The sequence below is a fragment of the Microcebus murinus genome, chromosome 12, assembly GCF_040939455.1.
Source record: "Microcebus murinus isolate Inina chromosome 12, M.murinus_Inina_mat1.0, whole genome shotgun sequence".
NCBI lineage: Eukaryota > Metazoa > Chordata > Mammalia > Primates > Cheirogaleidae > Microcebus > Microcebus murinus.
In genome coordinates, this window is record NC_134115.1 from 21516292 (window position 1) to 21543222 (window position 26931).

Sequence of the window (26931 nt, forward strand, 5' to 3'; positions counted from 1 at the left end):
AAAAAAATTGAAAATAAGGAACTATAGGGAAGTTGAGAAAATAAGAATAAATATTAAGGAATTTTGTTATAACAGGACTAGGAACTTTAATTAAAAAAAAAATCAACAGAATGACTAATAACATAAACAATTTAGAGATGCCTGGATAGGATTAGCTGATTGGAAAGATTTATAAATCCTATTTTACCCAAAACTAGAGAAAAAAAGGAAAGAAGGAAAGGAGGGGGAAAGGGGGAACGAGAAGAAAGAGAAAAGAAAAAGAAGAAAGGAGGGGTGGGAAGGGAGAAAACGGAAAAGAGAGGAAATCGGGAAGTAATTTAGAACATACCTCCTGAATGGTGTGAAGCATTAGTAACTCCACTAGAGACACTACTTTGGTCTTTTATGACAGCAGGTGAGGCAATACCACCTTCTTCATACCATATATTGCCATATAATGTTTTAAAAATAGTTGTCATATCTTCTTGACTGAGAATGAACTGTTAAAAAAAAAAAAAAGATTTGCTCTTTTTAACATTGCTCTACTTCATGTAGTTTAAAATTCTCATATGAGAAAATGAAAGCCTGCTTCATTTCAATCCTCATAGTGGTCCCCAACCTTTTTGGCCCCAGGGACCTGTTTCATGGAAGACAATTTTTCCATGGACCAGGGGTGGGTGGGATGGGAGAGGCGGAGCTCAGGTGATGATGTGAGCGATGGGGAGCAGCTGGAAATACAGATGAAGCTTCGCTTGCTTCCCCCCCCACCCTGGTTCCTAAATTTCATGGAAGACAATTTTTCCACAGGAGTGGGGAGGAACAGAGCAGCAGAGCTGTGCAGCCTAGGTGTTGGGGACCACAGTCTACAACACCAGTTTTTCATGCATTAAAGATTTGTCTTAACTGAACATTCAATTTTCTATATAGCCATGTGATCTTTAGTAACTTGTAAAATACAGAACTAAATGAAATATCAATACCAATGAAGCTATGAATAAAAAATGATTTGTTATGGATGTACCAAATCTAGTAATTTTAAACCTTTAAAACGAACTTTCAACTTTAAGTAGTCGTCTAGCTACTTTGGATTTTTTGATTAGTAAGCACCTCATTTTACAAATATAGAATAATCAAAAATATATATTTTTATAATAAAAAAATAATTCCCAGTGTATTTTATATGAATTATTTTATTTGAATCCCACAAAAGTACTAGGTATACAGAATATAATCCTGATTTTATAAGAAGCTGAGGCTAAATGGTTAAGTAACATACGTAGGTCCACACATACTTAAAGAACTCAAAGAGTTAACTTTAAATTTCAAGTGTTGTGAATTTAGCCTAAAATGAACAGCATAAAGACCTATCTTGATTCCTGTGATAGTTAATTTTATATATCACCTTGGCTCAGTCATAGTACTTAGATATTTGGTCAAACATTATTCTAGATGTTTCTGTGAAGGCGTTTTTTGGATGAGAGTAACATTTAAATCAGTAGAGTTTGAGTAAACGAGACTACCCTCCAGAATGAGGGTGGACCTCACACAATCAAACAGTTGAAGGCCTTCAACAGAAAAAAAGACTGATCTCCTCTAAGCAAAAATTCTGCCAGCGGACTGCCTTTAGACTCAAGTTGCAACACCAACTTTACCCTGGGTATCCATCCTGCCTGCCTCGCCCACAGATCCTAACTTGCTAGCATCCACAATCATGTGCACCAATTCCTTACAATAAATCTCTTTCTTCTTCATCCGTGTGTGTGTGCGCGCACACACACATACACACACACACACACACACACACACACACACACACACACACACACACACACACACTTGCTGGTTCTCTTTCCCTGAAGAATCTTAATACAACAGTAATAATGTAAAAAAGATCTCTGAGTTTTAAACGAGTATGTTTAATCATGACAGTTTTCTTAATTTACTTTTGGCTCACTTTGTCAAAATGTTTTAAAAAATTTACTTGTATTTCTAGTTGTTATAACCCCAAGGGAATAATTTTAATTCCACAAAATTTAACAGTTTTATTTGCATCAGGCTTCCTGTGACTGCATTTCAAAGATGACATACCAATCTATTGTTTTAAAATTAAGTCCATGGGTACCTTATTAATGCTACTTATGTTTGGGTTTTTTTTAAAACTTTCATTCTTTCATTTTTTAATTTATGAAATTTACTGTTATTATGCAGCAAGCATTGCAAAAACAGTATGTTCACATAAATTAATAAACTGAAATTAAGTTATCACAACTTCTAAGCCACATTTTTCAATTTAATATATGTCGGCTGAATGCCCTCTAAACAGTGATATAAATCATTCAATCTTCCTTTACTCTTGCCAGGAGCTCAGAGGAGGAAGTTGAAAGAATTGTAAGGGTCTCAAGGTTGCTGATCTGTGGCACCTACATGTCAAAACAGGCTATGTGTACAATGTCCAAACATCTGAGAAGTCAGAAATCACAAGCAGCACTTGATCTGGCCTCTCCCTGCCCCAGAGGATGAGATCCAAGAGGAACCAAATACGTGGGCTCTGAAGTGAGCTGCAATAGCTGCTAACTGCTCAGGTGGATTAGGGTAAGAGAAGACCCAATTTCACCCTAGTAGATCTTCTCCAGAAGACTGTCCAGACATTTACAGATGGTCTGCAGCATCACCTGAACATTCTGCATGGATTCTCTCTGGTAAAGAATGAGGGAAAGTCTCTGCTGCTCCACATAAATTGCCTGATAACTAGGCACAGTGGGGTGGGGATTTTCTCAGCATGCTGAGTGGAACATGCTACTTTTATTTTATAGGTTTTTTTTTTTTTTTTGAGACAGAGTCTTGCTTTGTTGCCCAGGCTAGACTGAGTGCCATGGCATCAGCCTAGCTCACAGCAACCTCAAACTCCTGGGCTCAAGCAATCCTCCTTTTTCTCAGCCTCCCAAGTAGCTGCGACTACAGGCATGTGCCACCATGCCAGGCTAATTTTTTCTATGTATATTAGTTGGCCAATTAATTTCTTTCTATTTATAATAGAGATGGGTCTCGCTCTTGCTCAGGCTGGTTTTGAACTGCTGACCTTGAGCAATCCGCCTGCCTTGGCCTCCCAGAGTGCTAGGATTACAGGCATGAGCCACTGCGCTAGCCTGTTTTATAAGTTTTTATCTGTTGATCTGCTGTCTTACCAATATAAAGAGGGGGGACATCAAATATTTATTTTAAGAAGATACTTTCCAACCCTATAAGTTAAAGCAGTGGCCCCCAACCTTTTTGCTACCAGGGACCATTTTCATGGAAGACAATTTTTCCATGGACCAGCAGGAGGGTGTACTTCAGGGGGTGATGTGAGTGATGGGGAGTGGGTGGCTGTAACTACCGATGAAGTTTCACTCCTCTGCCTGCCGCTCACCTTCTGTATGCACCACTCCACTTCCTAAGTTTCATAGAAGAAAATTTTTCCATGGATGGAGGGGAGAGGGGTCCTCAGTTGGTTACAGTTCCTAATAGGTCTGTTAGGTTCCCCACTAGGGACCGCAGAGTTAAAGCACCCATATTATCTGACATACTAAGAGCTTAAAGATTTTCAATTGATATCACATAATGTCTTAAACTCTGAATACACCTTTGACTTAAAACTCTGAAATCCCTAACATGATAGTTTTAAATAAAATGTTTATAGAGAGAAAAAGGAAAATAAGAGAGGGGATTTGTTAAGTAAGTTTCTTAAAGAAATCTCCCAGAGTACATGTTGACGTCACTTCAGCAAACTATGTCAGATAGTTTTGACTTTCATTTAGTCACAAGGGAAAAATATGAACTTGTGGACAGTTCCATTAGAGATCTGTGAAGCAATGTCAACCAATAAGGAAGTAAAATTACATAAATTCAACTTATCCATTTTTATAGCACTTATTTTTCTTTTATATACTATTTTTCTGAGTTACTTCATATATTCCCATGGCTTTAAATGACATCTACGTGCTGATGACTTCCAAATTAGTATTTCTACCCTAGACCTCTCCAATAAATTTGATATTAATGTATCTAATTGACTAGAGCACCATGTCATATTTGTTTCCTTCATGAAAGTTACCACAATTTATAATAATTTTTATTATGTGTCTGTTCACTTTTTTTTACTAAGTACTGCTACACCTTCCAGACCACTATCACCACCAACCCTTACACTGGACTGGTAAGTTCCATGAAGTCAGAGACAATGTCATAGCTTCCTTGTCACTGTATCTCCAGTTATCTATCACAGGGATCAGGGCTTAGCACATAGTAGACACTCCAATATTTGTTCAAAGAATGAATGGAGATTGTTAAATGAATTCTAGGTTAATGTAGCCACCCTTCAATTCTGACCAAGGTATTTATATGTATATAAATTCCATTAAAAAAAATCGTATGTCCCCTAGCACTACTTTTCAACAAACAAAATAAATCAATAAGCATCCAAAAGTTACCTCCATGGGTTTTAGCTGACCATTTACATTAAAACAAGGAATTTCCTGATACCACTCCCAGCATAAATTTCGCTCAACAATGACTTCAAGATTTAATGGCAGCAATAGATCCAGTACTTCCTGGTAAGTATCATTAATAAATAGAGATCTGTAAGTAGAAATAAAATTGTTTTGAATTGTTTCATATACATTGAGATAGTAAAAAAAAAAGATTAACTTAAATTTACAATTTTATATACAAATAGCAGAAATCAATAATTCATTGCATATAAAGAGAAAAATAAAATCCATCAGGCTTTTACATGTCAAAATGAGAGATGTTCCATCCCACTAGAAACCCAGGTGACTTTGTCTCATCTGAAGTGTTTCACATTACAGAGAAATGAATTATTAAAATAGAATTTTGCTGTACAGTAAAAAGTGCCAAAAATATGTAAGTTGTATAGTAAAACATTAAAATAAGAATTATCTTTATATAATTTGTAAAGAAACATTATGTAAGACCTCATTAAAAAATATTTTAATTAATTTAGAGATGTAACAAAACACTACATATCCCTTTACTTTATAAGAAATAAGTAGCACCATATGGCATTTCTATTTCTGTGAATCAAAATAGTTGAATATATACAATTTCATATTAAATTGAACCATATTTGCCTTTCCAAGCACTTATAAAGGTAGGTCTGATGCTCAGGAACAAAGAGTAGCAAGTCACTGAACCCCTTCAAGTGGTAATGTGACCATAGAAGCCCCCCACTGAATCTTCAACTGACAATCTAAAAGTGTTACTCCTCAATAATATACATATATTTTAATGGGTGGCAAATTCTTAAAGTAGGGTATGAATCCATGACTACAGAATTTTAGCTATGGTTTACTCAATGGGAGAGAATATGGGAGTTCATCAAGGCTCTCTCAGAATGCCTAGTTGTCAAATCATTTTATGAATGAACTATAGAATAACATTATACTTATACATATATGCATGCTTGCAGTCTCCACTTAGCAATAATAAGTTAAGGAATCTAACAGTCCTATACTGCACATATAATTTTAATAGCTATATACTACAATATGGTTATATACCATAATCATTTATTTAATTAATCTTCTATTATTAAAATTTTATGTTGTTTCCAATTCTTCACTGTAATAAATACTTGAATCATTATCTCTGTACATATCTTTGAGTAAATTTCTTCCCTTTGAACAAACTGTAAGAAGAAAATTGCTATGTCGAAAGATTACTTCCTCTAGAAAAACTTTTCTTATCAGTACTACCCTATAACTGGGTTAGATATTTTTCCTGTGTGCTACCACAAGTACCTTGAACTTTTTCATCATTGCATTTAATATACTGCATTTTAATAGTTTATTGTGTTCTCTATGGTTCCAATTAGAATGAAAGCTTCATGAGGACAAGTAACTATATTTATATTACTTTTTGCTGTGTTGTCAGTACTTAGCTCAGATAATTAGCATGTCATATCGTCAACAAATATTTGCAAAATTGCATTCAAGAAATTGGATTAATGTATAAACAACAATATAGGTAGTCACAAATATAAATACTTGTCTTTCTTCACGTGCTTTCTAAGAAGCTGTAATTATATATTTAAATATCAATTATTTTTAAATTATTTCAGGCTGGGCGTGGTGGCTCATGCCTATAATCCTAGCACTCTGGGAGGCCGAGGCAGAAGGATAACTTGAGCTCAGGAGTTCAAGACCAGCCTGAGCAAGAGCGAGACCCAGTCTCTACTAAGAATAGAAAAATTAGCCAAGCATGGTGGCATTTGCCTGTAGTCCCAACTACTCAGGAGGCTGAGGCAGGAGGATTGCTTGAGCCCAGGAGTTTGAGGTTGCTGTGAGCGGCTAATGCCATGGCACTGTAGCCTGGGCAACAGAGTTAGACACTGTCTCAAAAAAAAAAAAAAAAAAAAAAAGTAAAATTATTTCAGAAAAAATGAGCTATACACTTTAATTGAGTAATTCTATTTCTAGGAATTCATCCTAAGGAAAGCAATTATCTCAAAGAAATGAGTAGATAATCACGTAAGTACTGATGAACAAAGATATTAATCATAATTACAGTGTTATTTATAACTGCAAAAAAATTAGAATCAACTTAAATTTCTCTTTTTTTTTTTTTTTTTTTGAGACAGAGTCTCACTTTGTTGCCCAGGCTAGAGTGAGTGCCATGGCGTCGGCCTGGCTCACAGCAACCTCAATCTCCTGGGCTCAGCGATCCTACTGCCTCAGCCTCCCGAGTAGCTGGGACTACAGGCATGTGCCACCATGCCCGGCTAATTTTTTTCTGTATGTATTAGTTGGCCAATTAATTTTCTTTCTATTTATAGTAGAGACGGGGTCTCGCTCTTGCTCAGGCTGGTTTCGAACTCCTGACCTTGAGCAATCCACCCGCCTCGGCCTCCCAAAGTGCTAGGATTACAGGCGTGAGCCACCACGCCCGGCCTCAACTTAAATTTCTAAAAGGCAAATTAATTTTTAAAAAGCTAAAGAATAAATTACTTAGAAAAAACAATGCACTCAAAATAATAACACGGAAAAATAATTATAGCATATTATTAAGGAAAAAAGCAATTTACAACAGAAAACATATAATTCTAATTTTAGTTAAGTTAAATATATATGCAGATATAATGAACTGGAACAATATCAATACATCTAATAGTAGCTGTCTTTGGGTAGTCAAAAGATTGTGAGCAACCTTTTATGTTCATTCTCAATTTAATCCTGTTTTAGACATAAAAATGAAAATATGATTTAATGTTCTACAGATATTTGTAAACATATAACAGTAAATAATCTATTTTTAATGCAGACCCACACCTAATTTACATCTAACATTTCTTGAAATCAAGCAAGGTATGATTAAATATAGGCATATAATATTCTATTTTTAGTAAATTCAGACTTTTTATACAGTTCAAACTCTAGGTTAATGAACCATCTGAAACTTATAATTATTACTCTATATCTTCAGCCTACTACTAAAATAAAAGTCTCTCACCTCAATATTTCCCTATAATTTCTGAAATACCTAGACTTGAAGAAATCATGCTATATTTTCCAGTGTCTTCACTAAATGTATCATTTATTTCTTATCTTAATTGAAACCTGACTGTCCATGGATTTTTATACAATAGAGGCCAATTTTTCTCCAACACCCTAGCTCAGGATAAGAGATAGAAACAATTTTTCTTAATTTGCAATGACACTTCCCAACTGTATTATTCCTTTACGAATAATAACATCCAGTTTTAACACATTCTACTTGTACTATAATCTATCAACAACTTAGTGCTTTTTTTTTTTTGAGACAGAGTCTCACTTTCTTGCCCTGGCTAGAGTGAGTGCCCGTGGCGTCAGCCTAGCTCACAGCAACCTCAAACTCCTAGGCTCAAGTGATCCTCCTGCCTCAGCCTCCCAAGTAGCTGGGACTACAGGCATGCGGCACCATGCCCGGCTAATTTTTTGTATATATATTTTTAGTTGGTCAATTAATTTCTTTCTATTTTTAGTAGAGACAGGGTCTTGCTCAGGCTGGTTTCGAACTCCCGACCTCAAGCAATCCGCCCGCCTCGGCCTCCCAGAGTGCTAGGATTACACTTAGTGCTTATTTTTGAAGACTCTGAGATTGTTGAATCTCCACTCTATAAACCCCTCTTTACATTCCTTTACTCTCTCAGTACCCTCTTGTCTTTTAACTTCTCTCTCTATCATCCATCAATAAATATGACTCTCAATCATTAAAATCCTGTCCCACTACCTTTAGTCATACCCACTTGGTAAAAATTCAGTCTTGCCTGAATCCAACTATTAGATTCCCAATACAAAATACCATGCACTGAATGAAAAAAAATCATATACTATTAATTCATAGTTAACAATATCAACAGGACCCCAACACTTCCTCAACACATTCTCCTGGTTTCTCTCTCACCTTTCTGCCTACTCCTTTTTAATCTCTTTTGAGAGTTCTTCTTCTGCCAATTTCTTAAATATTTGCATTCCCAGTATTATTTCCCACATGTCCCATTCTACAAGCTGTGTGTGTGTGATCATATTTGTTCCAGTGGCTTCAATAATTTTAATAGGTAAGTGTTACTAAAGACTCCCAAATCTAGAAATCTAAACAAGGTCATTCTCCTAAAATCCATACACATATATCTAACTGCCTTCTAGATATCTTTCAATCTCTCTCCATACAGAAGTCAAGCAACCACTTCCAAGCTACTTTGTCCACTGAAGAAATCACTACTATCTGCACTGTTTCTTTCTGCATTGCTCTGTCTTAGGAGAGTGAAGTGCATTATCACCAAATACTGATTTTTCCAGCCTGCAATCTAGAGTAACTTTTAATTTCTCCTCTCTGTTAACTCCATCTATTCAATAATCAATTAATATTTGACTTTTTAAATTTCTCATAACTGGTTAGCACTCTACTACCTCACTTTCCTACCTTAGACTAAGTCATCTATAATCCTTATACAAATTACTGGAAGTTACCAAACTATTCTTGCAATCCCCAGTTTTGTCTCCATTTTACCTATTTTCTACAACCCTTCCAAAATCCAAAGGTGATCCCTATTTTGATATATCAGCTCACTAAATTTATTAAATAGTTCCTATTATAACAACCCAATAAGGCTTATTTATTAAGCTCTTATAAAGACTGTTACATTTCTTGTTCTAGCATAGTGACTGGGATGTATTTGGTGCTTAATAATTGCTCAAATATTCAATTGATGGAAATTTGTACTTCCATCAAAGATGAGGTAATATGAACCAGATTTACCCTCCTGCCTGAAACAACCCTTCCCTCCCAAAAAGACAAAATATATTTAAAAATAGTTTTCAAAAGACAGGACATCAAAACATGGACAGTGATTCCAAAGAGATGGGGAAAAAAACAAGGTGAGCCCTTGCCCCGGTTTACTATTGTTTTAAGGCCACGGCACAGGGAGAGGGAACCCAGAAGGCGGCCAGCAACCTCTCCAAGGTGCAAACATAGAGGTGCCGGTCCAAGAAGACCAAGGCAGCTAGAGTTCATATAAAAAAATGCCAGAGAAAAAGGGCAACAGAGAGTTACAGAGAGTAACTCAAAATTCGTATAAAGCACTCAAACTTATAGCACTATAGACTATATTTGAAAAGAGAAAATATTTCAAATCAATAATCTCAGCTATCATCTAAAAAACTTAGAAAAAGAGCAAAGTTAAAGTAAGCAAAAGGAAAAATAAATACCAAATCAGAAATCAATGAAAGAGAAAACAGAAAAACAAGAGAAAACAATAAAAGCAAAAAATGATTCTTTAAGATCATCGCTAGCCAGACTTATTAGCATAAAGGCATAAATTACAAATATCAAGAATGAGTGAGATGACATCACTACATATATTAATAAATAAGGGAATGTTATGAAAAACTTTATGCCATTAAATTCTACAACTTAGATGAAATGAACAAATTCCTTTTAAAAAATTGGGAAAGATCACTTAAAAAATAACTTTAATTGCCCTAAGCTTATTAAGGAAATGAAAATTGTATTAACATTTTAATAACCTCCATTGAGTAAACTCTAGGCCTACACAGCTTCATTAGTAAATTCTACTTACTATTTAAGGAAGAAATAATACAATTGCACATACACTGTCAAAAATGTATCTATGTCAAAACTTTACAAACAGTATACATTAAACATATGCAATTTATTTTATCTCAATTATTTCTCAATAAAGCTGCTTTAAAAATATTCAATTAATGGAAAAAAGGAGAGGAAGGAAAAGCAGATCAGCCAGAGGCCAAAAAGAAGTAAGAGATTGAGAGTTAGTTAAGTGAAAGAATAAATAACAAAATGAGATCAAAGAAAAATGAAAGGAAGAAAGATAGGGCAAATGAGAAGTACAGAGGTGAATTCAAAGTGGAAAAGAAATAGGACACTAAATCCAGAACAGGTGATTAGAAACAGCACAGAAACAGAGGACACAGTATAAAACCTCTGGAACTTTTTGAATATTCATTTACTCCCCTACTCAATGCTCAGTGATTACACAAGGTTATATGCTACTGTTCATTTGTTTGTTTCAATTAGAGCATGGGATCCACAGCACAAAACTGACAGAGCAGTTGGGTGATAGTGTGTATACAAAGTGAATAAATGTACTCTGTAAGAAATTCACCCATTTCTTCCACAGCCTTATAATTTCTAAAGAACTACAGAAAGCACAAATATACTTCCTCAAATAATAACTGTTACCAGTTTCCTAATTATCTAAGGAGAAATGTTCACATACTTTCTAGGTTTTTAAAACCTTGAAGATTTATCATTGATCTTGCCAAAAAAATATCTAAGGAAGAATCACAAAATCACAGTTATAATAAAATAAAATCTCACTGTAAACAGAATACTCAAGATACCAAAGTCTTTAATGTAAAAACTAGAAAAAGATTGCATTTTACACAAATATACTTGAGAAAAGCTTACCTGTACAGTCGCATTTCACTCAGCTTTATTGTTATCAAATCAATAATAGGTGGGGGATTGCTTTGGCTCTGTGTTACTATATGGAACATATTTGTCATTGTAATTAGTCCAAAATCAACAACAAAAACATTTTCAGAAATTGGAGACTGTGGGATGACCACCACTGGGGCTTTGATATTAATATCCAAGGCCAGTCTGGAACTCCTTTGTGCCAGTTCTTTTACACCACTAGCAGCCATTCCTGCTGCCTGAACAGTTGCCTCAGCAAAGGCTTGCTTAGCTGCTTGAAAATTATCTATAAAAGCCTATAAGGATAACAATTATATTCCCAAGGTTATAATTAATAAATAAGACATTAATTACACATTGATGTTTATGATTTTACCTTCATAAAAAAACTTTTACTTGGTACAAGCAATATTTATTCAAAATCTGATTGTTAAATATTAATTTTCTGCTGCAAAAATTAAGAAACACAAAGATATAGATAAAATAAAACTCTAGTCCCTGGAACAAAGCAAAATGAGGATATTGGAATGTTTCACTGATATCTTGTTCCCTCTTAATGCTTCTCTTTGCCCAACGGCTAAACAATCAAATTTCTCTATACAACTTCAGTGGCCAGAGAGCTTATTTATATTTCTAAGACTAAAGGGAAAAAAAAAGGAATGAATGTTCCTTTAATAACTCTCAAATAAGTTTTCTAATTTCTGAATTCCAGAAAAAAATACTTCAATGACATAAAATTATCTAGAGTTATACTTAACTTTCATGCTTAAGGAAAAAAATAACATTTTCAGTAACTTCTAAGTAAAGGCTACTATAAGAAGGCTCAGTGACATATGTTTTTGATTATATAAAGAAATTAACAAAAAGCACCTATTCATCTTTACATTTTTTGTGTCTAAAAATATTTTATGGCTATAGGATAAATTGCATGGTAGCATCAATTTAAAAGAACACAAAAACAGAAACATTTAGAATCAACTTGAAATTTTGAAATAACAAAAAAGGGCTCCACATTCCCAAATATACCAAAGTTAATACACAAATACCCTTCTTGCTTATAAGAACTGCCATAGTTGGCCTACTTATATATTACAGCCTTAGATTTATCTAGCTTATATACCAGAATTTAGATATAATAAAATACAAATATATAATTATAATAATATAATAATACATGATTTTATATAACATCATTTTCACATAGGAATACCTATTAAATATATGCACATTATATATTATATATGTTATATATTAATTGAAATCTTCATTTTATACAACATTGGCTTAAGTCTTTGTTTTTCCTGACTTCCAAATCTAATTAAAAAGTACTGCATATACATATTTGAAGTTTGTTTTGGTCTCATGTCATCATTAAGAATTCGTAAATCAGGAAAAACAAAGACTTAAGCCAATGTTGTATAAAATGAAGATTTCAATTAATATATAACATATATAATATATAATGTGCATATATTTAATAGGTATTCCTATGTGAAAATGATGTTATGTAAAACCTTATTAATAAAGTACTACACATTTCAGTCATCATAAATGGCACCCAGAAAATTATAACAATCAGGAGAAAAAAATCAAAGCAAGGAATTTGTGCTAGTCTTCACCTATGTCTGACATACAGCAATTTCCAATTAGGATAAAACAATAAAAAATAATTTATTAAAATACTTACCAATACAGAATACAGAAATTTTGTGACAAAAACTACTTCAATGCAACCAACTGTTAAATTAATCTGAATGTCAACTGCATTCATATCTGTGTATGCAGGACCAGCAGTTGCATCCACGTAAGAAATCATTTTAAAGCTGAAAACTTCTTTTCCAGTGATATAAACAGCCTTAACGAGAGAAAATTCAATTATCACAATCCCTTTTGAAATGATGTGCCTTCAGTACAATCTTAAAGCAAAAGTTAACAAAACATATACATATATTTGGGCAATCTTCCAGGCTATACAAGCCAATATAAATGAGGCAACAATTTTGTTTTACTGGACTCTACATTGCAAAGTTTTTCAAATTGGTGGTGGCAGCTCCCTTTGTGGGTCATGAAATCAATTTAGCAGGTCTGGCCTGGCTTTTTTTCTAATGGAGAACAGAAGAAAAAAAAAAAAAAAAAGACAAGAATATGCTTTTTTTTGAGAGAGAGAGAGTTTCACTCTGTCATCCAGTGTGGAGTGTAGCTGTGTCATCATAGCTCACTGCAACCTCAAACTCCTGGGCTCAAACAATCCTCCCGCCTCAGCCTCCAGAGTAGCTAGTTCTATAGGTACCTGTCACCAGCTAATTTTTCTATTTTTTTTGTAGAGATAGGGTCTTACTCTTGTTCAGGCTGGTCTCAAACTCCTGACTGCAACCAATCCTCCTGTCTTGTCCTCCCAGAGTGCTAGGATGAGCCTGGCCTAGAATATGCATTTTCATTTTGCATGTGTACTTTTATACTGAATTGTATTTCTTGGTTCACTGTCGAAAGTTTTAAAAACACTGTACACTATAACTTACTGAAATGTACTTCTCTTGATATGAGGTATGTGAATATATTTTCCAGATTCTTCAAAGGAATCTCTTCCTATTTCTATACTTCTGTATTAGTTCAAGAAGAGCCATCTTAACTGCCAACCAGGAATTACTTACAATGGTTTAAAACCTCAAGCTCTGCAATACCAGTTAAAAATGGTGGCAACAACAGGATATGTAAAATGTTAAAAAAAAATCTGGTAGATTAACAGAGCACTAACTTAGTTTATGGCTTTCTCCACTCTCCTGAATGCTAGAAGCAAGAATAGGGAACTGAAGAGCCATCAACAAACAAATGAATACCAACCACAAAACAAAGAATCCTCAGACACCAAGGTATATAGGACCTCTGAAGGTACAGATGGAACTGAAAATAAGTCTATAGTTCTGCCTCTGCTTAGAATGTACAAAGATGGAGTGAGGGTCATTCCAAATTTTGTCAACAAGAAAAAGCCCAGATAAACTACAAACTCATAATTTTCTTAAAACTATTAGAAATATGAGGTCACAGGACAACAAAGCACCCTAAAATCTAAGGAAAAACTTAGGTATCTTCAAGGAGAGACAGAAGGTAGGTAAGAATAATTCAGCTAAAACGACAAAGGTTGACCGTGCACTTACGTGAGATACAAATTCCCTGGGAACCTCAGACAAAAGAGGAGTTCACACTCAGTTGCAGGCACTTCATGAGCCTCTGCAGGGAGCTCATGAGAAAGAATAGGGGAAAAGGGGAAAACCAGAGAAAGTTTTCCTAGGTACAAGAAAAGAGGAGGCTCTACTGCAGAAAAGGCCCCAAAGCACTACCAGAAGTATCCTCTCCTCAGAAGAAAAGCTTTAAGACACTAAGGGTAGGGTAGTAAACCTTGATGTCCTCAGGTCACAAGTGAAGAGATACATCCTAGGGAAAAAAATAAAAGAAAACACTTTGCAGCTGGGGGAAGAACAAGAACTCTCCTGGAACCAGACCATTAGAGGTCTCCTTCTGCTCTGGCAGGAAAAGATACGCAATCCCACATAGGAACCACCAAAGATACTAGTCAGTCGTCATGGAAAGGAGGGACAGGATCACCAAGAATGCTTCATTTCTGAGACACAGAAAAACAGATGAGTACTGAAATTGGACCAGGACAACTGACAAGCCTACCCAAACTACTTCCACTTCCCTTCTCTCAAATACTTATCTTCAAGTTTGTAAGCTCTAAGGAACAAGCAGCAGGAGTATTCAACATCAAGGAAAAGGCCAAAAGAATGAAAGCTCTAAGGAAAAAGCAGCAGGAGTGTCCAACATTAAGGAAAAGGCCAAGAGAATGCAAAGAGAATTTTATGAAGCATCAAAGTAGAAGAAAGGTCAAAGGCTGAGCCTGGTACAGAATCTTAGCAATCCAGCCCTCACTCACCCTAAGCATAAGGTACATCTGAAGGCATCTGAAGCAGTAATGGTAGTGAAGGGAATCAAAGAAAATAAGAAAATTCAAACCAAGCTTGGCTCTCCACCAGACTGACTCAACTCCCCAAGCTAACAACTTAGCAGGAAAAAAAAGGCATACCCATTTCCACACATAAATACTATTTACCTCAGTCTCTATTATCCTATACATGATGTCTTGACATTCAGTCAATAACTATGAGATGCTCCATAAAAGCAGAAGAAAAAAACCAATAAATCATAAAGCAATCAAAAGAACCAGATTTGCCTATAACACAGATGTTCAAACTATTAGCCAGGGAATTTTAAATTACTATAATTAATATGGCCAAGGCTTCTAATGAAAAAGGTGGAAAACATGCACAGATAATGAATATCAGCAAAGAAATGGAAAAAAGAGTAGAGTCAAAGGGAAATATTAAAGATTTTAAGACATGGTAACAGAGATAAGAGTATCTTCAGTGGGTTCAACAGCACATTCAATAGAGCCAAGGACAAAAATCAGTGAATTTGGAAATAGGTTAAAAGAAATTATCCAAACTGAAATGCATTAAGAATAGGAAAAAAGTTGAAGAGAGCATCCAAAGGTTGTGGGACAACATCTAAACAGGAATCTATTTAATAGGAATTTTTGGAATCTAAGAGGAAGAGGGAGGAGGTGAAGGAAGAGAAAAGGAGCCATGGGTGGGGGAAGAGGGGGAGGAGACAGAGGGAGACAGAGACAGAAGAAATATTTGAAAAATTAATAAAAAATGAAAGACAGATACATCCAAGTAGCTCAGAAAAGCCCAAATAGGACAAATATCAAAACATAATTACACACACCTAGACACACAATATACAAATCCTGAAACCACTCAGAAAAGATGATGAATTACACACAGAGGAGCAAAGATAAGATAAATAACAGACTTCTCATCAAACTATGTCTAACAAAGTACAACGGAGTCACTTTTCTAACAGTTTGAAAGATGGGAAGGTGGGGAGGTAGGGAATGGGGAAGGGATTACCAACCCAGAATTCCATACCAGTAAAAGTATCACTCAAAAAATGAGGGTAAAATAAAGGATTTTTTTCCAGCTCTTTTCTCATCTCTGTTCAAAAAGCTAAGAGGATACATTACCAGTAGATTTCTATTATAAGAAATGATAAAGTCCTTCAGATGGAAATAAAAACAATAGACAGAAACTACATGAAAAAATGAGTTCCAGAAATGGTTACAATAAAGAAAAATAAAACATCTTCCTTAGAAAATTAATTGCTGTAAAGAAAACTGACTAAACCAAAATCAGTAGGTATATACTGTAGATTTTCAACATGTATAAAAATAAAGCATAAAATAATAATATCAAGAAAGAAGGAAATAGAAATTGGAAGTATAGTATTGTAAGATTCTTACACTATATGTAAAACAGTAAAATATTATTGGAACATAGACTGTGATTAAAGATTATATATTATAAACCCAAAGGAAACAATAAAATGAATCATAATTATTAATAATTCAAAATCAGGTAAAAAGGGGAGTACAAAGAATAGAAAGAACAAAACAACTAGAGAATAGAAAACAGAGACGTATCAGATTATAATCCAAGCATAACAATAATTGTTTTTTTAAATGGTCCAAACACAAATTAAAAGTCAAGAGATTGTCAAATTGGATAAAAATGCAAGATCTAAACATATATTGCCTCCTAGCACTCTGGGAGGCCGAGGCAGGCCGATTGCTCAAGGTCAGGAGTTCGAAACCAGCCTGAGCAAGAGCGAGACCCCGTCTCTACTATAAATAGAAAGAAATCAATCAGCCAACTAATACATATAGAAAAAATTAGCCGGGCATGGTGGCACATGCCTGTAGTCCCAGCTACTCGGGAGGTTGAGGCAGAAGGATTGCTTGAGCCTGGGAGCTTGAGGTTGCTGTGAGCTAGGCTGACGCCACGGCACTCACTCTAGCCTGGGCAACAAAGTGAGACTCTGTCTCAAAAAAAAAAATTAATTAAAAAATAAATAAATAAACATATATTGCCTATAAGAAACCCACTTTAAATAGTAAGACATAGATTAAAAGTTAAATAAGTAACACATAAAAGTTAAAGGATAGAAAAAGATATACCATGTAAACAAACACTGGTCAAAGAAAACTAGAGTGGCTATTTTACCACCAAATTAGACTTCAGAGCAAGGAGAATTACCAAAGAGAAAAGGGTACATTCCATAATCACAAAGGGGCTAATTCAACCAAAAAGGTATAAAAATTTATGTGGGAAGCACAAAAGTCAAAAACAGTCATAACATCATAGAAAAGAAACAAGGTAGAAGATTAATTATAGAGTTTAAGAATTAAACTTAATAATTACATCAGTATGGATTAAGAGTCAATATAAAATGGTTATGAGTACAGTCATCCCTCAGTATCCAAGAGGGATTGGTTCCAGGACCTACTTGGATACCAAAATCTGTGGATACTCAAAGCCCTTGTATAAAATTGTGTAGTAAGCACATCTTCCTGTACTTTAAATAATCTCAAGATTACCTATAGTACCTAAAACAATGTAAATGCTATGCAAATAGTTATACTGTATTTTAAAATTTATATTATTTTTATTGTTGTATTATTATTTTTCATTTTTTTCCCAAATATTTCTATCCAAGGTTGGTTGAATCCCCTTGCATGGAACCGTGGAAATGGAGTGCCAACTGTATAAAGAGTCTAAATGGATCTTAACATCTAGTTGTCAGATAAAGCTCTACTAGCTGTGTGATTTCTAGCAGTTACATGCTTCAGTTTCTTTCCCGTAAAACTGAAAAATGAAGTTCTGATCTCAATGGGCTTTGTGACAAATAAGTTAAATAACAGCTACTTCAATAAATACTATTTAATAAAAAATTAAGTGCCATTTGGAAAAAATGAAATTGAATGAACTGAATCCCTGCCCCAAACACACACAAAAAATATTTTTACTGGTGAATTCTATCAAATGTTTAAGGAAGAAATAATACAAATTCTACAATAATTTTTCAGAAAATAGGAGAAAGCACTTCTGAACTCATTTTATGAAGCCAGTATTAGTCTAATAACAAAGTCAGAATATTTAGAAACACTTGTGTACTTACCATACCAAATAACAAGTGTTATAAACTAGACTTTTTTAAAACCTTCACTTTCAAAACATTTTTCCATAAAAAAGACATAAGAAGTTAACTTACTATTACATCTTATTTTATGAGACGGCCAGATTAGCTAGAGTCCATTTTACCATGTGGCATGCAAAAATAACAACAGTATTTGTATGATGGTGCTACAGTAAATGAAGGATACTTCTCGAGGACAGAGAAAAATGGTCTCAGGGCTCCAACCTTCAAAGTTGAGGGGCTCAATGTCTCAGTATACCTAAAACCTATTTATGGCACCATCTTGTATATCCTGGCACAAAGATTATGAAGCTCAGATGTAGAGCAAAAAGCTTATATCTCTCTGGTTCTTTAACACATGGAGAGTTACTGAATAAGGTGGTTTGTTTAAAAACCAACATTGGAATCAAGTCAAAAAACAGGGGAAGGAAAATTGGAATGGAGCAGGAAGACAGACCTGAGATAGAGATTTTTCATTTTGTAGCTTTGTGTAAACTGAATTTTTAACCTTGTAGATATATTAAAAATAAAATTACAGAGGAAAAAATCAATAGGTTGGATTATAGAAACAGTTCTGTCACCAACTACTTGTATGACTTTTAGTAGATACCTTTATTTCTGTGAGCTTTATTTTCTAGATAAGGAAAATAAAATGGATAATCTATTACTTAAATGCTCTAATACTATGATTTTTAAAGTAAAAGTAATAGAAGAAAATAAAATCATTCTGGAAATTTTCTTATTCCTTATTCCTCCTATAAGCTATGCTTCTTTGATGTTTTCAACTCTTTTTATCTCACATTAAATAAGCCATAAGAAAAAGATATAAGAAATTAGGACTTTTTTTAAACATTAAAATCAGGTCATCAGTATTACTGGCTAACTCTATTTATCTATTTCCTTCTTTCCTACCATATTCCAAATGCTAACTTCCTGACTCCACATGTACTTCAGTTTCTCCTGGTCCTGTTATCTGATATTCTCTTCACTCTCTTAAATATACCATCCTACCTAGATGCCTCATTATTCAGAATAACCTGGCCAACTCCACAATAGTAAGGAACCTTACTGGTAGTACACTCAGTAACAAATTACCTGCTCTTCAATCACTAACCACTTCAAATGACTCTCTTTGGATTATAACAGCTATTCTAAGTAAATCATTCATGAAAATAAACTTAAAAAAAAATCTCACTCTTGAATTAGACTTCAGATCCTCTGATATATCTGAAATGTATTACAAGGTTCAGAGTATTTGAATAGAACACAAAGAAAAATAGTGAAAAATACCAAGCCCCCTCCCAAAACTTTGCTCTAGGAGCATTACTTATACTAATCTCATTTATGAGATACTATAATCCTCATTTTACAAATAAAGAAACATAATCAAAGATTAGGAAACTTGCTAATGGTCACACAGGTATTAAAAAGCAGAGCTAAGACTCTAATTATGCCTGACTTCAAAACCCATGGACATAATAAGCCACATTGTTAAATTCCAACAACTGTCTATCTAATTGATATCTACGACCACTCTTAAAAGACAATTATATTTAATGATGTATTAATACTATTACTTAATAAAAACAAATTCTTACCTTTTTGTATACAGCTGTTTTATCAGAATCCAAAACAATTATATTCCTTAGCTTTGCATTTATTTCAGTTACTGCAGGTTTCATAATTATTTCAGAATCAAGTCCTAAGGGAATAAAAGGATGACTAATTGCCTTTTCTTTCATTTCATAGTTCTAAATTTATTTTTGATAAAACTGTATTACCTTCAATCTTAATTTCAGAAATTTTACGTTTCTGATCTTGAATAAAGATCTGTAAACATGATAATTCTGCTAAAATCTGCAAGGTAATAATATCTTCATTTGTGGATAATTTAAAAGCTGCAAAAAAAGATCATAAAGTAAAACATAAGGAAGAACTTTTACTAGTTACTTCACTATACATACAAAGTAATGAAATACCACCACAAATAATAATATTAGAGAAACCCTGATCTGCAATTCAGTTGAAAGCAAGGTATGACATTCCTTACTTAACTGGGAATTCTAAAAAAAAAAAATCAAATCTAATGAAAACAAAAGCATATAAAGACAAAATACTATTTCTAGAGGAGACTAAAGATTTGAAACTAAGAAACTATAGCTTTAACTCCTAAATCTTTTGAAGCTCAGTGATTACTAGGTAATACTTGTCATTATTAAAATTTTAACTTTTCATTGATTAAAAAGTACTGTATTCTGATTAAAAAATATCCTGATATTACTCAAAATTTAGTCAAATTTTTAGTCATATTTTTCTAATCTAAAATAATCATGCTGTTACACGCATAATTTTTTTCTTTGCAGTCAAAACATTTTATTTATTTATTATTTTTTTGTTTTAGCATATTATGGGGATACAAATGTTTAAGTTACATATATTCCCTTTTCCCACCCAAGTCAGAGCTACAAGCATGTCCATCCCCCAGACAGTGTGCATTAAACCCATTAGGTGTGAATACATGCATAAATTTTAATCTAAATCAAATACTTATGCTGCATAATCTTCAACTAAAACTAATTATTATATATAATAAACAAAGCCACATTTTCTTCAGCAGTAATCAATTTCCTTTACCATTATTTTCTAAAATTAACCTGGTATATAATGAACCCTTCTAGATATTAACCTAGGCAATAGAATTATGAAGCCAATATAATAAATTAATAAAGCCAGAGCCTAGATTTATTGATCTACTAGGTAAAAAAATTTGAATCTGAATTCGAAAGAAACATACCTAGTTTTTTAATGACATCTCCTTTGTCTTCAGTCTCTACAATACTCACTGAGGTTGATTTTTCGTCTGATTGTGGAAGGATATTATTAAGGTAATTTATTGTATTCAGAAGTGCTTCGGTGTGTAAATGAATATCCAAAGAGGAAAAATTCACCTAAAGAACAAAGCCGATTTTAGTAATAGGTCAATAAATATTCACTTCTCTGCTCTCTACAAGGTACTACGCTTTGTGGTATAAGCAGTGGTTCCCCAATCTTTTTGGCACCAGGGACTGGTTTCACAGAAGACAATTTTTCTACGGTCAGTGGGGTAGAGGTGGGAGTAGATGGTTTCAGGATGATTCAAGTGCATTACATCTACTGTGTAGTAAAATCTCTCTGCTAATTATAATCTGTATTTCCAGCTGCTCCCCAGCGCTAGCATTACCATGTCACCTCCACCTCAGATCATCAGGCATTAGATTCTCACAAGGAGTATGCAACCTAGATCCCTCACATGTACAGTTTACAGTAGGGTTCATGCTCCTAGGAGAATCTAATGCCCTCACTGATCTGACAGGAGATGGAGCTTATGCGGTGATAGGAGTGATGGGGAGCATATATAAATACAGATGAAGCTTTACTCATTGGTCAAGTTCCTAACAGGCCACCTACCAGTACAGGTCCAGGGCCCGGGGCTTGGGGACAGATATAAAGGATACAATTTATAATATTCTGTTTTTATCTTAAAGGATCTTATAATTCCAATTAAGAAATAATTTTTGTAAGAAATATAAATAGAATATCTAATTAAAAAATGAATCGTTATCCACTCTAATACCTTAATCAGTTGTAAAACATTGTTATAGGTACATTTCAAGTCGGGTACATTCTTTTCAGCCTATCCAAAGAGAAAACAAATCTGTTAGAACATGTTAGGAAAACATGTATATGCAGTCACATGATATTCCTAATACATGTTTATATAACTTGTTTATATAACTTACCTAATTATATATATAATTATATATATATGTAATTACCTAAATAACTGCTTCACCATAACAAAAGAAAATTGGTAAGTATCGACCTCTCTGGCACACAGCAAGTATTCAATAAATGATACATATTACCATTCTTATTATCAGGAGAGGAAATGTCAGATATTATCAAGTATGCAGAAAAATCATTTGGTCATAAACAATTCTGTACAGTTCATCCTAATTCTTTCAGTGTTTGAAAACAAAACTTGTGACAGAATTATCCACCAAGTATCCAAATACTGTTTTTTCTTCTTTTTTAAAAAATGTATTATTACTTATTTATTTATTTATTGATTTTTTATTTTTTTGAGATAGAGTCTCGCTTTGTTGCCCAGGCTAGAGTGAGTGCCATGACGTCAGCCTAGCTCACAACAACCTCAAACTCCTGGGCTCAAGCAATCCTCCTGCCTCAGCCTCCCGAGTAGCTGGGACTACAGGCATGCGCCACCATGCCCAGCTAATATTTTGTAAATATATTAGTTGGCCAATTAATTTCTATTTATAGCAGAGATGGGGTCTTGCTCTTGCTCAGGCTGGTTTCGAACTCCTGACTTTGAGCAATCCGCCTGCCTCGGCCTCCCAGAGTGCTAGGATTACAGGCGTGAGCCACCGCGCCCAGCCTGTATTATTATTTTTTATTGACCAATCATAACTGTCTATATTTACAGAGTATGATGTGACATTTTGACATATGTATAAAATGTGAAATGATTAAATTAAGCTAACATATCCATTACTTCGCTTTCCTATCATTTTTTGTGGTGAGACATTTGAAATTTACTTTCTTATTTATTTTAAAATATATAATACACTATTATTGACTGTAGTCACCCTGCTGTACAACAGATCTCAAAAATTATTCCTCCTATCTGAAACTTTGTACCAGTTAATCAACAACTCCCCAGTCCCTCCTTCCCCTCCTACTCCAGCCTCTGGTAACCATCAAACTACTCTCTGTCTCTGTGAGTTCAAATTCATTAAATTCCACATAAAAAGGAGATCAGGCAGCCTTTGCCTTTTCTGTGCTTGGCTTATTTCACTTAGCATAGTGTCATAAATAGGATTTCCCCCTTTTTAAGGCTGAGTAGTATTTCATTGTGTATGTATACCACATTTTCTTTACCCATTCATTTCCTGTACATCTAGAACACATTTATGGTCTAAAAGCTATTTAATGCATACATATAAAAAAAAATTCTAAAGTATCTACAATAATAATGGATAGCAAAAATGGTCTTAAAAGTGATAAAAATGCTCTTTTAGCATTATTATTATAAAGTAATTATTAAAATAACAGCACATAAAAATAGGTCAATGGAAACATGGAATAAATTACAAATAGTCCACATAAAAACATAATAGATAATAAAATGGGTATCATAAATCAATAAGAAAGGGATAACTTCAGATAACTTCACTAAACACTGAGAAATGAAGTGAAAGCATCATTTTGAATCATATAGAACAATAAATTCCATCAAGACTAGAAAGTTTATTTCTTTTTCAATACTCTGATGGAAGAAAAAAATCAAACTACAGGTCATTTCTATGTAGAACACAGTCTTCTCATCTTGCTATATGAAGTATTTATAAATCACAACTATTTAATACAGGATGACAAGACAAAAAAACTTTAAAGTGTCAGGAGTTGTAGATATTACATCAGAATGAAGATTAAACAAACTGAAGGTTACTAAACTTACAAAACTTGACTATAACATATCATCAGCATACTTACCATATTAAGCAGATATAAATGGAACTGCTTACCTTCACATATTCCAGTGTTAACAGATCTTCCATTGTGTTATCCAGTGTTGTGACCAAATAAACTGGTTTCTTGTTTTCATCTAAAAATAATTTTTAAAAGTTATCTTTTAATAGGACAACTAACTCAAAATAAATGCAAGCAATATTAGTAATTATATAATTAGAAACAAAGACTTTTCTAAATCACTTCTGGACCTTGGATTCTACCTTACCAAGGTCAAGTCCCTTTTTGATTTTTTAAACTCTAAAAATGTAATTTCTCCTTACAATTTCCTTCCCTTCTCTTGTGCCACACAACATTGAAATCTTATATCTTTCTAAACCCAGATGGTAGGTAAGGTTTAAGAAAAAAACAAAAAACAAGCAAGCAATCAATTAAAGAAAAAAACAGAATGGCCTTTAGGAACAATAATAAAAGGGCAGAAAGAGAATTCTGGCCCTGGATCACAGAAAAAAGCTAGAAACAAAAAATCAGAGTCCTTGAAAACCCAATTGTTCAGAAAACAGATCAGGAATGTGATGAGACATTTTTTCTGTATATTAGTTTAGATTAAAATAAACCTATTACCATATAATTCTGATCAAAACCTGTTGTACTAGAAAAACTGGTGTCAAAAAGATTTTTATAGTCAACTTTTAAAAATATCATCACCAAATTACTTATGGCTGCTGGAAGTTAACATCTGAGACTGGAAGGACTATAAACTAATCATACAATTCTTGGGGGGAAAAAAGCCACAAATTCCACGAAGTCCTATAAACTTAAATGCTTATTAGCACATCAACTAGCTTTATACAGAGGGTGTTAATATTTCAACCCTTAAGAAGGTCCCCACTTTGTTTACACATTTATTCATTCACTGAACAACTATTAGACTGATCATTTACTTTGCTCAAGAAACTGTGTAATTCATTCCCTCTGAGAAAACAAAAGTAAAGATATTAGAAATATGTGTAGTAAAAATTGCACACCTTGTATTATTTTGAAAGGCTTGTTTTCTCCTTTGCTCTTACGAAAATAAATAAAAAATAAGAATAAATGTAAAACTTAGGCCAAGCATGGTGGCTCATGCCCAGAGCTTCGAGAGGCCAAGTTGGGAAGATCACTTGAGGCCAGGAATTTGAGACCAGCCTTGAACATAAAGATCCTGTCTCTACAAAAATAAAAACTAAATAAATTAACCAGGCATGGTGGTGTGCACCTGTAGTCCCAGCCACTTAGAAGGATTAAGCAGGAGGAACTCTTAAGCCCAGGAGTTTGAGGCCACAGTGAGCTATGATCACGGAATTGCACTCAAGCCTGGGCAACAGAATGAGATACCATCTCTTAAAACAAACAAACAAAAAAAAAGTAAAAATTGACAACTGCTATAATACTTCAGGATTATTACAGAACACAGTCAAGTTGGTTTACTTTACTTTTCTATACAAATACCAGAGCAAACTGTTTCTTGATGTAAAAAGCATAATAAAACAAAACTCTGTATCTATTGCATATGACAGTATATAGCATGGCAAGTATGGCAAGAGATAACTATAACACAATCTACCACACTCAAGTTCTGAAGGGCTAGGGAACAAGTGTAGAATACAAAAAAAAAAGTATGAATCATATCCTCTCACCAAGTCTTAGGTCCACAGTTCTTAATTTACACCCCGATTTATTTTATTTTTTTTAGAAACAGAGTCTCACGCTGTCATCCAGGCTAGAGTACAGTGGTATGATCACATCTCACTGCAACCTCAAATTCCCAGGCTCAAGTGATTCTCCCAACTCAGCCTCCCAAGTAGCTAGAACTACAGGAGCATGCCCCACGCCCAGCTATTTTTTAAAATTTTTTTCACAGAGATAGGGTCTCACTATATTGCCCAGGTTGGTCTTGAACTCCTGGCCTTAAGCAATCCTCTGTGCCTCAGGCTTCTAAAGCACTGGCATTACAGGCATGAGCCACCATGCTCACCTTGCTCCCTAATTTAAAAATGACATCTCACCAAAGAAGATATACAGATGACAAATAAACATATTAAAAAAATGCCTCACATCGTATGTCACCAGAGAAATGCAAATTGCCACTATACACCTACCCAAATAGCCAAAATCCAGAACACCGACAACTAGAAAGGATATAGAGCAATAGGCAGTCTCTTTCATTGCCAGTAGAAATGCAAAATGGTACAGCCACCTAGGAAGACAGTTTTGCAGTTCCTTACAAAACTGAATGTACTCTTACCATATGATCCAGCAATCATATCCCTTGGTATTGACCCAAAGAAACTGAAAACTTATGTCTACACAAAAACCTGTACGTGGATGTTCATAACAGCTTTATTTATAATTGTCAAAACTTGAAGCAATCAAGGTATCTTTTGATAGTTGAATAAATAAACCATGATACATCCAGACAGTGGAATATTATTCATTGCTAAAAAGAAACATGATATCAACCCATGAAAAGACAAGGTGGTAACTTAAATGCATATCACTAAGTGAAAGAAATCAATCTGAAAAGGATAAGTATCATATGCTTCCAACTATATGACATGCTAGAAAAGGTAAAACTATGGAGACACTAAAAAGATCAGTAGTAGTTGCCAGGGGTTAGACAGGAGGGAGGATGAATAGGTACAGCCCAGAGGATTTTTTTTTAGGGCAGTGAAACTACTCAGTATGATAATATAATGGTGCATACATGTCATTATACATTTGTCCAAATACACAGAATGTATAACACCACTAGTGAATCCTAATGTAAACTATTAGATTTTGGGTGATAACGATGGGTCAATATAGGTTCATCAATTGTAACAAATGTACCACCCTAGTTGGGGGTGCTGATCATGGGGAAAGCTATGCATAGGAGGATACAAGGAGTATATGGGAAATCCCTGTACTTTCTGCTTAATTGTGCTGTAATCTAAAACTGCTCTGAAAAATAAAGTCTATTTAAAAATTTTTTTAATGTCACCTCTCCTCACACATAATACTATTTTGCTAAAATGCTTAATGAAATTAAACTACTGATTAGTTGTCTAAATCATTCCCTCTACTATTCACAATTATCTTTCAAGGAAAAATCCAAAAAATATAAAAGAAGAAATATAAATAGTACCCTCCCTAAATGTCCAACATAGAAAACAATATTTTCTTAGAGATCATATCTATTATGATTCTGGAACATAAAATATTTGTGGTAAGTAGAACACTATCCTCTAGCTCCAATAAAGATGTCTACTTGCTAATCCCCTAGAACCTAAAAATACTACCTCATATGGCAAATGGGAC

General features: G+C 34.0%; 1 protein-coding gene across 3 annotated transcripts in view; it reads right to left on the reverse strand.

Annotated features, from left to right (window-relative positions):
• VPS13A (vacuolar protein sorting 13 homolog A) overlaps positions 1-26931 on the reverse strand; it is a 221528-nt gene that overhangs the window by 104508 nt on the left and 90089 nt on the right. For all 3 annotated transcript variants that reach the window (XM_020289260.2, XM_012759772.3, XM_012759771.3), the window contains exons 27-35: positions 23649-23728; positions 21677-21736; positions 20858-21011; positions 19845-19961; positions 19662-19765; positions 12659-12826; positions 10963-11267; positions 4449-4596; positions 329-479 (exon numbers count right to left, since the gene is read on the reverse strand). In XM_020289260.2, the coding sequence (XP_020144849.2) occupies positions 329-479; positions 4449-4596; positions 10963-11267; positions 12659-12826; positions 19662-19765; positions 19845-19961; positions 20858-21011; positions 21677-21736; positions 23649-23728 (1287 nt within the window). The remainder of the gene's footprint in view (positions 1-328; positions 480-4448; positions 4597-10962; positions 11268-12658; positions 12827-19661; positions 19766-19844; positions 19962-20857; positions 21012-21676; positions 21737-23648; positions 23729-26931) is intronic.